Raw genomic sequence first — 16,352 nt, 5'->3', positions numbered from 1 at the left:
TAAAAATCTACTTAATGCTCTGACCCTGTTTATGCTATGAAATTAATGTGTGCTGCATTTGCGATGATGAATAATTCCTGTGAATCATCTGGACAATAAGAAGAATGAACATTTTATTTAGTCAGTAGACATTTAGGGTTATTATTATGTCCAGACTACCTCTTGTGACTGAGAGGTAGTCCAACCCACAGCTAAGCCTCCATTTAAAAAAATATTGCGAAAAGGAATGTGAAAGATTTAAACTTTGATCACAACAAGTGGGAAAAGTACCTGATTTAAAAAGCAGAAGGTGACATTTGCTGTGCATGGAGATGAGCAACCACGATGACTGGTGCTTTCAGTAACTCTATAACAGATCTTTTCACTGACATCAGATTGCTTTGATGCCAGTGCAGTGCTTTTGAAGCCTAGTCATATTGCAAAATCAAACATTTCTGAAGAATATCAGAAGAAATTGCAGGAGAAATTCTCCACCCAAAACATTGATCCTACCTCTGCCTCGCCAGACGCTTGCTGACCCTCTGAATTCCTCCAACAATTTGATTTTGCTCCAGATTCCAGTGCCCGCAGTCTCTCAAATCCCTTCCAAGGAACAGTAATTGAAAATAAAGACTGCAAATGCTGGAAAACATTTTCTGTTTGTATTCTTGGGATCAGTATGTCAAAAGCAAGAAGTAAACTAACCAATTTTTCCATTTTATGTTTTTTTTTTTGGAGACTGCTCAAATGAGAAATGTTGCCATGGGCTTCAGAACATTTCCTGGATTTCTTAGAGTAGTGCGATGTTATCTTTTATATCTACTTAAATGTGCCAATGAGCTTTGGTCTGAAGAAGTGTCCCGACCCGCATTGTCACCTATCATTTTGCTTCGGGGATCCTACCTGACCCGCTGAGTTACTCCAGCATTTTATTTCTATCTTTAGTATAAACCAGCATCTGCTGCTTGTTTCTACCTAATATTGTTACTGATCGTGTAGCACTCCTGCTGTACCATAATGGCAACACATCGAGTTTGGAAGCTCAAGTGGAGTGATAATGAAACCACCAGAACGTGGCTCTGGTAAAATAACTAGCAGGGAGCTAATTTTGAATTACGTATTTAGCATTGGATTTGGGTGGCATTTGTTCAACAATGGCCAATACGAGGCTTGTTTGTTCTATGCCAAGCTACAGCGATTCATTAGGGGGGTGGAAATCGAGCCTATTTTTGGCTTCCAACATAGTTTCCATGGACTATTTAACAATCGTAAGTCCATAGCTCCCTGAAAGTGGCAAAATAGATAGATGGAATGGTAAAGAAGGTTTATGGTATGCTTGCCTTCATGGGTCTGGGCATTGAGTATAAAAATCCGGAAGTCATATTGCAACTTCATAGGATTTTAGTAAGGACGCATTTGGAATATTATATGCAGTTCTGGTGGCCCCCATTACAGGAAGTAGGTGGGTGCTTTGGAAAAGGTGCTGATAAACTTTACAAGAATATAGGATGGATTAGATGCTTAAGGGCAGGTTGGAGCAGAGACCTGATAAAATGTATATAAAATTATGAGGCATGGATCGGATAGATAGTCAGAACCTTTTTTTGAAGTCAAAGATTATAGAGAACATAACTTTAAGATGAGAGGGGGATGTTTAATATATGTGTAGGGCAAGTTTGTTTATATAGAGACTGATGGGTGCTTGGAACTGCGAGGAGTTGTGACAAAGACAGTCACAATAGTGGCATTTAAAATGCTTTTAGATAAGGCACAAACATATATGGGGAATAAAGGGATATGGACCATGAGCAGGTAGTTTTACATGGCACCATTTGGCATGGGTAATGTGAGCCAAGGGGCCTGCTCCTGTGCTGTACTGTTCGATGTTCTTTTTCACCTTTGCATTTTACCACATATGTTTAATGCGTACGTAAACTTCCAAATCCTTGAAGCGACCAAGGAAGTACATATTCTCTAAATCAGAAGACAGTGTGGCACTTATTATAAAATGCCCTGTACAACAAAATGTTTTGATGAAAAGAAGGCATTCCATTTTCTGTTTCATATTTGCTTCACAACAGCGGAGGGAGAGCCCCGGTGCAGTTGGTTATCTCATTCACACGGACCAGACCATTAAATCATTTGTAAATTCCTCTATTGATTTTATTATTTGACAAATTGGATTTCCAGCCAAAACTGAACTCACGTGTGCGATGGGGTGGCGATTAATAGGCAATGATTCCTGTGCCAACCAGTTCGTGAGCATGAAGATGTGAACCTGATAACCAGATATGTTTGCCTACGCATCTCTCCTGCCCAAATCTCTTACACATCTCTCCTGCCCAAATCTCTTACACATAGCACTGGCTACATTTTGAAATCCAATTTTGTTTTGTCTTTTCCATAATTACATTTATTGAAATGAAATATTTATGTCAGAATCGATCACATCTCAGCTAGGTCCAAAGTAAACAGTCATTTTTGAAACTAGTTACAAAATAGGGTTTTCCAGAAGCAACTGTTTTCTACTCCCACCCCATTCACCTCTCCTCCCGAGGCTACAGAGCCTCCCTTTCCCTCTCGTCCCCACTCTGTCGTGAAAGCTTTCTGTCTTCTCCCACTCTCTTATCAGTGGCCTTTCCAATCCCTGCCTCATCCCCACAATTTCCCACTACACTGTCAAGAACTACAGCTGTAGAGATCTCATCTATAATCATACAGCATAGTAACAAGCCCTTCAGTCCAACTTGTCCATGCAACCAAGATGTCCCATCTACGGTGATTTCCTATCAATGTATCTGTCCAAATCTAATTTCCTTTGAGCCATTATTGACAGAATCCGAGCAGTGCAGTGTGGTTGCTTGTAATCAAATCAGTCATAGATGTTTGAGGAGCATTTTTCATGTTGTCATTTTGTATCCCGTTATTGGAGCAGTGAATGTCATCATCTGATGAAGTTTGATTGTCTCTTTAGAGTTAGAATGAAATATAGTGCCCTCCATAATGTTTGGGACAGACCCATCATTTATTTATTTGCCTCTGTACTCCACAATTTCAGATATGTAATAGAAAAAAATCACATGTGGTTAAAGTGCACATTGTCAGATTCTAATAAAGGCCATTTTTACACATTTTGGTTTCACCATGTAGGAATTACAGCAATGTTTATACATAGTCCACCCATTTCAGGGCACCATAATGTTTGGGACACAGCAATGCCATGTAAATGAAAGTAGTTATGTTTAGTATTTTGATGCATATCCTTTGCATGCAATGTCTGCTTGGAGTCTGCAATTCATGGGCATCACCAGTTGCTGGCTGTCTTCTCTGGTGATGCTCTGCCAGGCCTGCATTGCAGCCATCTTTAGCTTATGCTTGTTTTGGGGGCTAGTCACCTTCAGTTTTCTTTTCAACATATAAAAGGCATGCTCAATTGGGTTCAGATCGGGTGATTGACTTGGTCACTGAAGAATTGACCATTTTTTAGCTTTGAAAAACTCCTTTGTTACTTTAGCAGTATGTTTGGGATCCGACCTCTCTGTCCTGGGTCTCCTCCATGGTCACTGCGAGCAGCACCGCCGACCAATGAGTTTTGAGTCTGCATTCCGGGGGCATGAACATCGAATTCTCCCAATTTTGTTAGTCCTTGCTGTCTCCTCCCCTTCCTCAGCCCCCCTGCTGTCTCCTCCCATCCCCCAGCCTTCGGGCTCCTCCTCCTTTTCCCTTTCTTGTCCCCACCCCCGCCCCCGATCAGTCTGAAGAAGGGTTTCGGCCCGAAACGTTGCCTATTTCCTTCGCTCCATAGATGCTGCTGCACCCGCTGAGTTTCTCCAGCTTTTTTGTGTAACCTGTTTGGGATCATTATCTTGCTGTAGAATGAATCGCCGGCCAATGAGTTTTGAGGCATTTGTTTGAACTTGAGTAGATAGGATTTGTCTATGCACTTCAGAATTCATTATGCTACTACCATCAGCAGTTGTATCATCAATGAAGATAAGTGAGCCAGTTTTAATCATGTTTCTCAGTCTCATAATGGGTTGTTTGACTTTCATTGACACAACTTTGGTCCTCATGTTGTTAATGAACTGGCCTCAACTACATTCTGTGGCAGAGAGGCAATTGACTCCAGCACCTTCCCAACCACCGATGTGAGGGTAACTGGTCTATAATTCCCTGTTTTCTTTCTCCCGCCTTTCTTAAAATGTGGGATAACATTAGCTTCCCTCCAAACCACAGGAACTGATCCTGAATCTATAGAACATTGGAAAATGATCACCAATGCATCCATAAACATTGCCTTTATTAAAATATGACAATGTGCACTTTAACCACATGTGCCTTTTTTCTATTACAAATCTCAAATTGTGGAATACAGAGGCAAATAAATAAATGATGGGTCTTTGTCCCAAACATTATGGAGGGCACTGTGTGATCCCTGTCAATGTTGGCAGTGTGCATGATTGTTTCTCTAACAGTTGGACATTACAAAATTGAGTTTACATGATTTAAATGCTGACCTTTATCAGGCCATCACAATTACTAAAGTATGACGGCATCAGTCTAGTTATTAAGATTTTTGGATAAATCTCATTGTAAGGAGACTTGATGATGGGACTGATTTCATTCACTGAAGCTAGGTTGCAAATAAAGTTGAAGATAGATACAAAGTACTCAGCGGGGTCAAGCAGCACCTCTGGAGGAAAAGGATCGGTGACTGAAGAAGGGTCCCGACCCAAAACGTCACCTATCCTTTTTCTCCAGAGATGCTGCCTGCCCCACTGAATTACTCCAACACTTTGTGCCTATCTTTGGTGTAAACCAGCATGTGCATCTTTGTTTCTTCATTTTTACAAATAATGTTTGTTTCAAGCACAAAAGTGCATAGGTTTCTTTGTATTGGAGTAAAAGGGTTAGAGGATAAAATGATGGGCTTCAGTATGAGAGTGTCACTTGGTTTTGCAGAAATCTTTTGGGGGGTTGGGGGAGGTGGAAATAGGCTTGTTTTCAGAATAAAAGGACACAAAGTGCTGGAGTAACTCTGCAGGTCAGGCAGCATCTCTGGAGAAAACCCATATTCTGCAGAGATGATGCCTGACCTGCTGAGTTACTCCAGCACTTTGCGTTCTTTTGTGTATTAACCGGCATCTGCAGTTTCTTGTTTCCTTGTTTTCAGAATATGTGTATTTATCTAAATGCCGTTGCCTTAATTACAGTAATGGGTTATTCATGGGTGCTTTTGTGGTTTTCATGACGCTCACCATATTCTTTGCTGTGAAGGTTTTATTTTAAAAGGGAGTGAGAGCTGTGGTTTACAGCTCTGGATCACGATGAAAGAAGTGTGTTTTCTTTACTCTTGCATGCATTTTAATTTGGAACTAGGGAAGTTACTCAAAAAAATAAACTTTAAATTCCTTAAAAAGTTAGTTCATTCTTGACATTTTCAGAAATTGAATTTCAACATACTTGCAGTGTTTCAAAATTACCATAATTCAAACCAATAGGAGATTATTTGGTAACTTTTCAAGCTTAATGAATGCACCCATAGTCTCCTAGCTCTGCTTCCAAATGGGCTTCATACTTTGAATTTATTTCTAGATCTTATCGCACGCAGACCTAGTTCATCATTGTGTTTGCTGAACTCACGTTCTTCCCTTTTTAGTCAAACTGCATTTCATGCTCGTTGGTAAGTATAAAATAACACAGAAAGCTCTGGCCTTGATTTCATCACTGGAAGAGTGTGTGGAGGAACCAGCAAGAGTTCAGAAAATCATTGGTTTAAAATAATAAATAACAGTTGTGGTAGAGATAAAGCAGAAGTGTGGAATGAATTGCTTGTCATATCACTGGTTATTTTTCCTATTGCCTGCTCCAGAAATTTAAAAGAAAAAGACATCCTTGCATTTATATTGCAGCGTTCATGATCTCAGCGCGTCCCCAAAGCACTACACCGCCAAGTTAGTATGTTATGCATGTTAGCTGCTTGCTGTAAGATGGGAAAGACATCAACCAGTTGGTGCACAGTAAACTCCTACATGGTAACATGAAAATGACCAGTTAATCTCTGTTCAATAATGTTGATCTTTTTTTATATACTTGAGAGAGCAAACAGAATTTTGATTAAAATGTGTCAGCCAAAGGACAACATCTTTTTTTTTATCACTAGGCTGGAATGGCAACTGAACTGGGGGAAAATAAATTGTGGTTAAAAAAAAATAATCTTTGCAGTGGAGTAATCTCAGTGTTTAACTCGCAGGCAAGAGCTCTACCCACTTAGCTATGACAGAAACCATATTGGAATAGCCTTTAGAAACATAGAAACATAGAAAATAGGTGCAGGAGTAGGCCATTCGGCCCTTTGAGCCTGCATCGCCATTCAATATGATCATGGCTGATCATCCAACTCAGTATCCTGTACCTGCTCTCCATACTCCCTGATTATGTGTACAATAGATTAGCCACAATGGCCACATCTAACATCAAATATAGCCAACGAACTGGCCTCAACTACCTTCTGTGGCAGAGAATTCCACAGATTCACCACTCTCTGTGTGAAAAATGTTTTCCTCATCTCGGTCCTAAAAGATTTTCCCCTTATCCTTAAACTGTGACCCCTTGTTCTGGACTTCCCCAACATCGGAAACAATCTTCCTGCATCTAGCCTGTCCAACCCCTTAAGAATTTTGTAGCTTTCTATAAGATCCCCCCTCAATCTTCTAAATTCTAGCGAGCACAAGCCAAGTCTATCCAGTCTTTCTTCATATGAAAGTCCTGACATCCCAGGAAATTAGTCTGGTGAACCTTCTCTGTACTCCCTCTTTGGAGCTTTACGCATATGGGAGCAGTGTTCATAGACTTATTTTGGCAAAAGATGTTTGATGTGGAAGCAGAAACTAATATTCTTGACAGCAGCCTTATTAATGGAGATGTGAAGGCTCTGTTTGGAGTTGGAAGCAATAGGATGGAAGTCAATATGTCAATGGATTAAAAAAAGGATTTAGGTTGGAAACACTACAGATAAAGTGAGCAGCTTGGAGAGCACTTGACCTTTTGGATGCGCTGTACGAAGCTCATAGAATACAGATGATTTGGCATCTCTGCTGTCTAACTTACAAGAAGGAATGAACCATTGCTAAGAGGGAAGATAGCTCGGAGGATATGCCTTGGGTTATTTGATATTGACCAGGGATAGAGATTAAATTATTGATGCTCAATAAATACTGGAGATTGGATGGAACAGTTGATACACTCTTTGGAATTCAAGTATTGCTAAATGCAAATAAAATTGCTTTTCAAAAATATAATTTGATTATGCAAATAACTGCAACACAGCAACATTATACTTTGGGATTTCAACAATTGTTGTTTTTCTTCCAATTTTTCATCGTTGGAGACAGAAAAATTAAAATCCAGTTTCTTAATTTATGGTACAGAACTGCCTCCATTATTTGAACAAAACAATAGAGCCACTCCTAAACCTTGACATAGATTACAGCCGGTTGATGCCCTGGAAGTTTCATTCAGGCATTGATTTAGAAATCTGCTGTTTAATATTGGATGTGCATCATTTTGTAACCTAGGTACAAAATGAATGCCTTTGAAGCAACTCCTTCTGAAACCTTTTCTGTTCAAGTGGGATGACGGTGCCACACCACATCTGCACCATGGCTGATTCCTCCCCAGCCATCTTCAAACATCTTTTGATAGATCTAACATTCACTCATCTTCCCTATTAATCCTCTACCAACATCTGAGTCTGAAGAAGAATCCCATCCCAAACCATCACCTGTCCAGCTGTGTTCCTCCGGCACTTTGCTCAAGATTCCAGCATCTGCAGTTCCTTGTCTCTAGGGTGTTACCAGCCTGCACTGGAAACCAAGTTAGTTTTGGGTAACGACCTTGAGGGACAGAATGAAAGATGTTAAATCGGAGGAAGATCATGGATAGATCCTCAGCCAACTTCACGCATACGTTTTTAGGATATGACACTTGCAAAGCGATTTTCAGGATTAATCGGATTTAATATAAATGAAATCAGTGTAAAGGCAATGCCACCCTTCTGCAGCATGATATACATGTTGCTCTCTTGATGGTGGATGAGAATTTCCACTTCCTAATAGAGAACAAGTTAGCTCTTACATTTAGACGGGTGTGTGGCCTTGCCTTTATCTGATGTCTGTCTGGGGCAGTTCAAAATGTGTATTACAAACCCAGCCAGACAGTTTCATCAATCTGGCAAAATGTGATCTTTTGAGGAGTGCCCTAACTGATACCAATTTATTTTTTCCCCAGTGGCTGCGACCTTACTATGTTGAGGCCACTCTGGCAGCTTTTCACCAAGATGGAAAATAATACACAACAGGACCAGACTGGAGTATTTATTCTTCCACCTCTACATCGAGCCTTGACTGAGCTGTTCTACATCGCAGAAAAGCAGGCCACGGTAATACTCAAAAGTTGGATTGAATTATAAACTGTGTGTTGCTCTTCTGAATATTTTGAATATGTAAAACTGGTATTGGATTAATCTGGAATTTATTTCTCTGATAAGGTCATCACAAAATCTCATCACAGTGCAGTACTGGCCAATTATGGAGTGCTAATTGTCAGAGCATAATATAATAGGCTTTTGTCTTGTTATTCTTCTCTATTCTACCATCCTCCCCCATTTTTCTCCAATTGCTTTTATTGTCATGCTGAATAATTCTGCTTCTGTGTACTGCATTAACCAGACTAAATATATTTGATAAGATTTCACATTGGAAAATGTAAGTGCAGGTAATCTTGGGGTTGTCATGCTGTCGAAATGTAATTGCTGTGGACATTTGCCAGAGCTTTTCATATGTGTGTGGCATTGAATCTACACACATAGTTGTTACCCATGTATTTGGAATGGACAGTGTATTGGCAATGATTTGAAACATAAATATAGACTGCACAGCAATGGTGCTGCATTGGTGCGCTCTGTTATTACCTGAGATGTTAATCTTTCCATAAAGCAGTGCTGTACAGTAACAGGCCCTAGGATCCACAATAGTCATGATCCTTCTGTGGTGCCAACCACAATGCCAGGTTAAACTAATCTCCGCTGGCACATGATCCATATTCCTCCATTCCATGTATATCCATGTGCATCCCATCACCCTTCAATTTTCAACACAAGACTCCTTCAAGCATGTGTGTTCTCCTGCCCTCTTCCAAAATGTTTATTTTATTTTTGTAATATAAAGGAATTGCAGATGTTGGGTTATACCAAAGCTGGACACAAAATGCCAGTCGGTGTAACTCAGCGAATCAGGCAGCATCTCTGGAAAAACTAGATAGATGCTTTTCAGATCGGGACTGTTCTTTGGATTGGTTGTAGTGGAGGCGGGTTGTTCCCCAAGCAAAGTACGACATACTGCTCCTCCAATTTGCATGTGTCCTCACTCTGGCAATGAAGGAGGTCCAGGACTGAAAGGTCAGGATAGGAAGGGGAGTTAAAGTGGTTCACAACTGGGAGATCCAGTCGGCCTTCAAACATTTAGCATTTTCCGCTTCCGCCACAATTTGGAGCAGGGCGTTCCTTGATATATAGCCCTTCTTCACCCAGTCAATGCTGGATGTTTGATGGGATGCGGAGGCTTACAAGCTGTGTACATTCAAGGCAGAGGTTGATAGATTTGTATATATTAAGAGAATCAGGAGTTAGTGCAGGAGTTTAGGTAGTGCTGAGGTAAAAGATTAGGCATGATCTTTCTGAAGGACAGGATAAGCACAAAGCATCAAATTGTCTATTTATTTTTTATGTTCTGACTCGCAAACAGAGGAAATCCTTTTATTTTTATTAACAACAAATGTCCAGCGTGACTGAATTCCTCTACCTAATCTGTCGCCACTCCCTATACAGCACCACTCCCTGTACTACACCACTCCCCACAGAATACCACTCCTTGCTTCTTTGTTGAGGAATGCAGAAGTTAAGACTCTGACACATTGCTTGTGAATGTGCAGGCTCCACTGCCACTGTGCTTGCAGGGAGTGTGACAGCTAATATAAAGGCAAAAATATAATTGGGACATCAGTATAATTACAAAGGCAATTTGTAGACTAATATAGTCTGTGTTCGCTGATTTATGTACTCCATATTCTTTTCTCAGTAAATGTTAACATGATTTTTTTTCAATATTTCAACGAAAGTAGGAAAGAGGAAATAATTTTAACTAAGAAAGCAGATGTATTACTGCCTTTCTGTGGTAAAGTTTTGAACCACATAATTTCTGAGCAAAAGAAGTGAATGCAATCCACGGTATCCGGAACAAATCAGTTTGAGTGCAACAGAAATTTCTATATCTCTCTGCCACAGAGGAGATGCGACAGTGTATTGGGCAGGTGGCTTTAAATGGTAGGGTTTCTGCTCAAACCTTGTTCTAATAAAGTTGTTAGTGTAATGGTAAACCATTTAAAGCCCTTCCCAGTTCTAACCAAATGCACTTAGCTCCTTATTGTGGAGGTGTCTTGAAAACACCAGCTTGCTTTTTCAGCTTGCGACATACAAGCTTGCATTTGTACCTTTAAAGTCCAGCAAAGTTGATATTGGTTGCAAAGTTCACAGAGCTTCCATTGTCTGAGTAATTTGAATATACAGTGCCCTCCATAATGTTTGGGACAAAGACCCAACATTTATTTATTTGCCTCTATACTTCACAGTGTGAGATTTGTAATAGAAAAATCACATGTGGTTGAAGTGCACATTGCCAGATTTTAATAAAGGCCATTTTTATACATTTTGGTTTCACCATGTAGAAATTACAGCTGTGTTTATACATAGTCCACCCCATTTCAGGGCATTATAATGTTTGGGACACATGGCTTCACAGGTGTTTGTAATTGCTCAGGTGTGTTTAATTGCCTCGTTAATGCGGGTATAAGAGAGCTCTCAGCACCTGGTCTTTCCTCTAGTCTTTCCATCACCTTTGGAAACTTTTAACTGCTGTTTATCAACATGAGGACCAAAATTGTGCCAATGAAAATCAAAGAAGCCATTATGAGAGGGAGAAACAAGAATAAAACATTATTAAGAAGAAAGAGAGCACTGGTGAGCTTAGACCTCCACAGCTGATGACAGAAGATTTCTCTCTATAATAAAGAAAAGTCCCTAAACACCTGTCCGACAGATCAGAAACACGCTTCAGGAGTCAGGTGTGGAATTGTCAATGACTGGTTAATGATCTTGATAACCAATGGTTAGCTGCAAAAATAAGATGGCTAGGTTACAGTTTGCCAACAAGTACTTAAAAGAGCAACCACAGTTCTAGAAAAAGGTCTTGTGGACAGATGAGACGAAGATTAATTTATCAGAGTGATGGGAAGAGCAAAGTATGGAGGAGAGAAGGAACTTTCCGAAACCTAAAGCATACCACCTCATATATTCTTCTATTACAAATCTCAAATTGTGGAGTACAGAGGCAAATAAATAAATGATGGGTCTTTGTCCCAAACATTATGGAGGGAACTGTAATGGATGCAGTTTAGCATTGCCTTGATTTGCCATGAGCTAACCCCAACTTTAATTGAAAAGCCTTTGGAATGCTGTTTGATTAAGTGCAAGACTGCCCAGATGAAATGGCATGCTTTTTCCTGGCCCAACTTCTCTTCTACTGAGAGGTGGGAAGTGTTCTTCCTTTATACATTTAAGGCGGTGGCGGTAGCCATCATGGTCAGGAATTGTTGCATATCTGCAATTGCTGCTGTTTTTTATTAATTTATTGAACTTTTGAACTATGTTATTTGTGAGTACTATGTTTATATGAGTATGCTGCTGCAGGTAAGAATTTCATTGTTCAATTTTCAGTACATATGACAATTAAACTTTGTTGCTCTGAGTCGCTCTTGATGAGCTGCCTCCTTGTATTACTGCAGTTCCTTTCATGGAGGCATTCCGTCAGTTTTGTGGTAACAAGTTCTGGGATTTGGGCCCAGGAATTGAATGTTTTCATGTCGGGATAGTAGGGTCCTTGGAGAACGCCTTCGATTTTTAACCATTACTTGAGTAAAGATGTATTCCTTAATATCTGATATTTGTGATTTTCTAATATTTTTCTCATAAGACCTCGATCTTGGTTGATCTATTTTCCCCTCTAAACCTTGTCCTCCTACCTTATCCCCGTAACCTTTGACACAGTTACTAATCAAGAACCTATCAATCTAAACATACGCAATGATTTGGCCTCTGCAGCCTTCTGCGGCAATGAATTCCACAAATTCATCACCCTCTGACGAAATAAATTTCTCCTTATCTCCATTCTAATGGTATGTCGTTTTATTCTGAAGCTGTACACTCTGACTTACTCGATCTTTAATTAATCCACAAGTAAACGGCATCTCTATATCGATCACATCCAAACCCTTCACAAAGAATGTCTAGATTTCACTGTGAAAGAATTAGCTTGTCATTGGATAGTAGTCGGTGTGTAGTAGGACAGACTAACAAAGGTGTCTAATTGGTTGCAGGAACTTGGGGTGCTGCACGACTACTTTTTGGCCTTAACCACAGAAGATCACATCCACCACTGTGTTGTGCAGGTGAGTACCTCTTGCAAATGAACATGCTTTGTGAATGTAGAAATATAACTAAAGCCCAGCTTCAGCCTGTTACACTGAAGCTAATCATATTTTGCTACTGGTTTGGAGATTCTGCCTTGCTATAGTCCTTTTCCCTTTCCATCCTGAGTCATACAAATTGAATGATTCAAGAGGGATGAAAGTGCAACTCTTCTAGGCTGTCAAAGTGTAGTGGTCCCAGATGGCAGACTTCCAAGACAAGACTATTGATTATTCAAAGCAAGTTGAAAATCCAGCTTGGGTGTAAATGCTATGGAATGGGTGTGGCAGGAGGACAAGGAAGTGGTGAATAGAGACATATCTTTCCCGTGATAGTTTGCCTGCAAGGAAGTCTCTGTGTTCAGTTGTCTTCAAACCCAAGAAGGACCCATTGTTTTCTTGCATCTCGAAAACACCAGCTCCCTTAATTCTGCCAACGAGCCATGTTCCATCACCTTCTCATATCATTAAAGCTGCTGAATGCTTTGATGTGGGTTATGTTTTGACAGTTTAAGCTTTATTGATGTAAAGATTGATTGATGTTCCGGTGGGCGGCGCGACTCACGTCGCAGCGGCCTCTGTAGTCCGTTTGTCTTATTGTTATTATTTTGTCCCGTTTTAATGTAGTTTTTATTATTTTTTTGATGTGGTATGTGTGTGTGCGTGTGTGGAGGGGGCGGGGGGTGAGGGTGGGGGAAACTTTTAAAATCTTTCCCCTGCACGGAGAACCCGACCTTTTCCCTGTCAGGTCTCCGTTGTCGTTGGGGCTGCACCGTGGAACGGCCTCCAGCCGGAACGTCCTGGGGTTCCAGTCACGGAGCTGCGGACCTACTCACCATCACGGAGCTGGCCGAGTCCGGAGTGGGTGGAGCGGTGGTGGCGCGCTGCTGTGACCCGACCCCCGGAGATTTGGAGGCTTACTGCAGGTCTGGCAGACAGTAATATCGGGAGCCCGCGGGTCCCTGGTGGGAGACCGCGTTTAGAGGCTTCTGCAACGGCGACTTCTCCCGCCCGAGTAGCGGGGTCAAGGATGACCTGGAGCGGGGCCTTACATCATCGCCCGGCGTGGCTTTAATGGCCGCGGGACAATTGCCATCGCCCGCCGGGGGCTTTGACTCTGACATCAGGAGGGGAATGGGGAGTGCAGGGGAGAGATATGTTTTTTTCCTTCCATCACAGCGAGGAGGAGATGCGCTGTGATGGATGTCTGTGTAAATTGTGTTGTGCCTTGGGTCTTTTTTTTTCATGTGTGTATGACTAGAAACAACATTTCATTTGCGCCTCTATGAGGTTCAAGTGACAAATAAATTGTATTGTGTATTGTCCATAATAACAGGGAGAACATTAATGCACTACACTGTGAGGAATCCTGGAGGATCAGCATAGGATGTTATTATATGAGTGGCAATTAGAAAGGGCCGATCATTTTGATGGGTTATACTGCAGGCCAACGAGTTGTCAATGAGATTTGGAGGAACAAATCTGTCGACGAAAAGCTGTAGGCTATAATCTATGCGTGCCCATCGACACTGGAATGTGTAATTTTTTGGATCATTTGGTGACTTGGAATTGCTGTAGACTATTAAAATGGTTTGCAGCAGGTAGCTAGCGGATGTAAACATGGGAGCAATTGTGAACTGCCAGCCACATGACCCCTTCACCCTGCAATCCTGGCTGATACATGGCTGCACACGTGGGTTTATTTGTGCCATTGAAATGCTCCCAAATTAAAAAATGTTTGGTTGTCTTTCAGGGACTGAAGAATGTTGCTGCAATCAGTCTCGCAATTAACCATCAGAATAAAGCCACCCGGCTCCTGAGTGAACAGGGAACGTCTCAAACCAAGCCGGCTTAAGGAAGCTCATGGTACCTTCAGACCACCAAGCTAACGGAACTAAGACGAGCAGAGTCATCCCATGAATCGCATCACACAGCAGTGACTGTCGGATGTACTCAAACCTGCACTTTCTAAGGTTCATTCTCCTTCACTGTCTCTCCTCTCTTTCTCCTCTGCACTGTGACAAGACCCCCTTTCAGAGCACATTGGGTTCCACGTTGACGGAAAACCCAACTTGAGTTTATCTTACCACCCTGATGGTTTGGGATCACTCATTGATCAGCAGGTTCTGCTGCAAACGTTTCTTCCACAGCAGGAGCTGGGCAGAAAGTAAAGATGAGGTCAACTTGTCCACACACACCCTTCACGGTATTAACAGATTCCCTACAATTGAATATTTGCGTGGAGTTGATCATTTATTTCTGGCACTGGAGTTGTTGATTTTGCTTTTGGTAGGTTGGATATTACAATATTAAGAAAGTGATCCTTTATATGAAGGTAATTTTTTTTTATTGTTTACCGAGATAGAAATCTTGACCAGCTTGTGTTTACTTAATGCATCATTTGAGAATCTGGCAGCAGTTAATTGTAACTTGGAAAGGCCATGTATTCACCTAGTGAAATAATCTGCGTTACATCTTAACAAGTTCTCAAGACCCTGACTGTTCACCACTCTTTTCCCCTCCCAATTCTAAACGCTTTCCACAAAAATATATTCATAAAGAACACCTGCCGGACATTTGTTGTCCGTCACACAGGAAGTGTAATTTTCATCCAATTATTGGAACATATTTTATTTAAGTTAGTCCTAGCATATAGTGCCATTTCTAACATTGTACTGTTTTGAAGCAAAAGAGGGTTTCTTTGCGTCCATCTTCCTCCTCTGACCTTCCCCCTCCTCCAATGCTGCATAGAATCTTGAATGTATAATGCTGTTGATATTATGTGATGCGGGTATGAATTATGCAGTTGAAAATAATGGACATGTTTAAAATATTCCCTCAGTTGTAATATTTGCTGAGCTCTTTTAAATAATATGCCAACTTGGTAATGTTCAATAAAATAGAAACGAAGAAATGTGCAATTAATCTGTTTTTTTAACAGTTAAGGTTGGAGGTAGCTTGTGGTACAAGACACTGTGGAACCGCCCTGCATCTTGGCGGATGTGCAATAACTTTCCAAAGTTTGGAGCTTTATTATAAGGAAGAGAGGAGAGAATTAGGATAGAAATGAGAAGAAAGGAGGAATGTGGGGCCGGGTGTGTATATTCATGTGTGTACTCGTGGGCAAACGTGGAAGCTGTTGATGAATTTAAAAAAATAACCTGATTTGAGGGGAGGTGATGTAGACAGAGATTTGGGCTTCAGCCAGGAAAGGGCTGGGAAGTAAATATTCCGTTGTCGGAAGTATGTTCAGGCTATGGGATAGTGGAGGAGAGATCAAAGCGACATGTTAAAGTGGCGGAACAATTTGGCTTGCCGAGCAGGAGAGAGATGGCACCATTTGAATACGAATTAGGAATTTGTGACAGAATGGGACAAAAGGAGTGGAATAAATAGGCAAGGGGTTAAATGACCTGTGTTCTGTGATTTGTGATCTGTGTGTTACTCACCTGTAGCTGTTAACATCATTTGAAAATATATGCATTTTTCCAACTATCATCTGTTAATGTCCTAAAACTTCAGCATCCAATGAATGAATTAACTCATCAATGTATCATACCTTTAAAATGCATAATAGTTAATAAAATCCCTTCTTTAAAAGTTCATTGTTCAAATTCCTCAGTAATTCAGCGCTACTTGCGGATTCTCCGATGCATTTTCAGTTGTCGGGTTGGAGATGGGAGTTTGAACTGGTTATATTCAGCCCTGGATACATTGATGATCATGGTAAGTAATTGTTGGAATCCATTGCCACAGAAGGCTATGGAGGCCAAGTCAATTGCAGAGATAGATAG

At 40.9% G+C, this 16,352-nt stretch overlaps 1 protein-coding gene across 4 annotated transcripts in view; it reads left to right on the top strand.

Annotated features, from left to right (window-relative positions):
• zzef1 (zinc finger, ZZ-type with EF hand domain 1) overlaps window positions 1-15,472 on the top strand; it is a 149,512-nt gene extending 134,040 nt beyond the window's left edge. For all 4 annotated transcript variants that reach the window (XM_055657837.1, XM_055657836.1, XM_055657838.1 and 1 more), the window contains 3 exons: window positions 8,269-8,419; window positions 12,469-12,540; window positions 14,312-15,472. In XM_055657837.1, the coding sequence (XP_055513812.1) occupies window positions 8,269-8,419; window positions 12,469-12,540; window positions 14,312-14,413 (325 nt within the window). In that variant the 3' untranslated portion in view covers window positions 14,414-15,472. The remainder of the gene's footprint in view (window positions 1-8,268; window positions 8,420-12,468; window positions 12,541-14,311) is intronic.
• Window positions 15,473-16,352: the final 880 nt, after the last annotated feature.

This window comes from Leucoraja erinacea, chromosome 28 (assembly GCF_028641065.1).
Source record: "Leucoraja erinacea ecotype New England chromosome 28, Leri_hhj_1, whole genome shotgun sequence".
Classification (NCBI taxonomy): domain Eukaryota; kingdom Metazoa; phylum Chordata; class Chondrichthyes; order Rajiformes; family Rajidae; genus Leucoraja; species Leucoraja erinaceus.
This window is presented reverse-complemented; position numbering and strand designations above follow the sequence as displayed.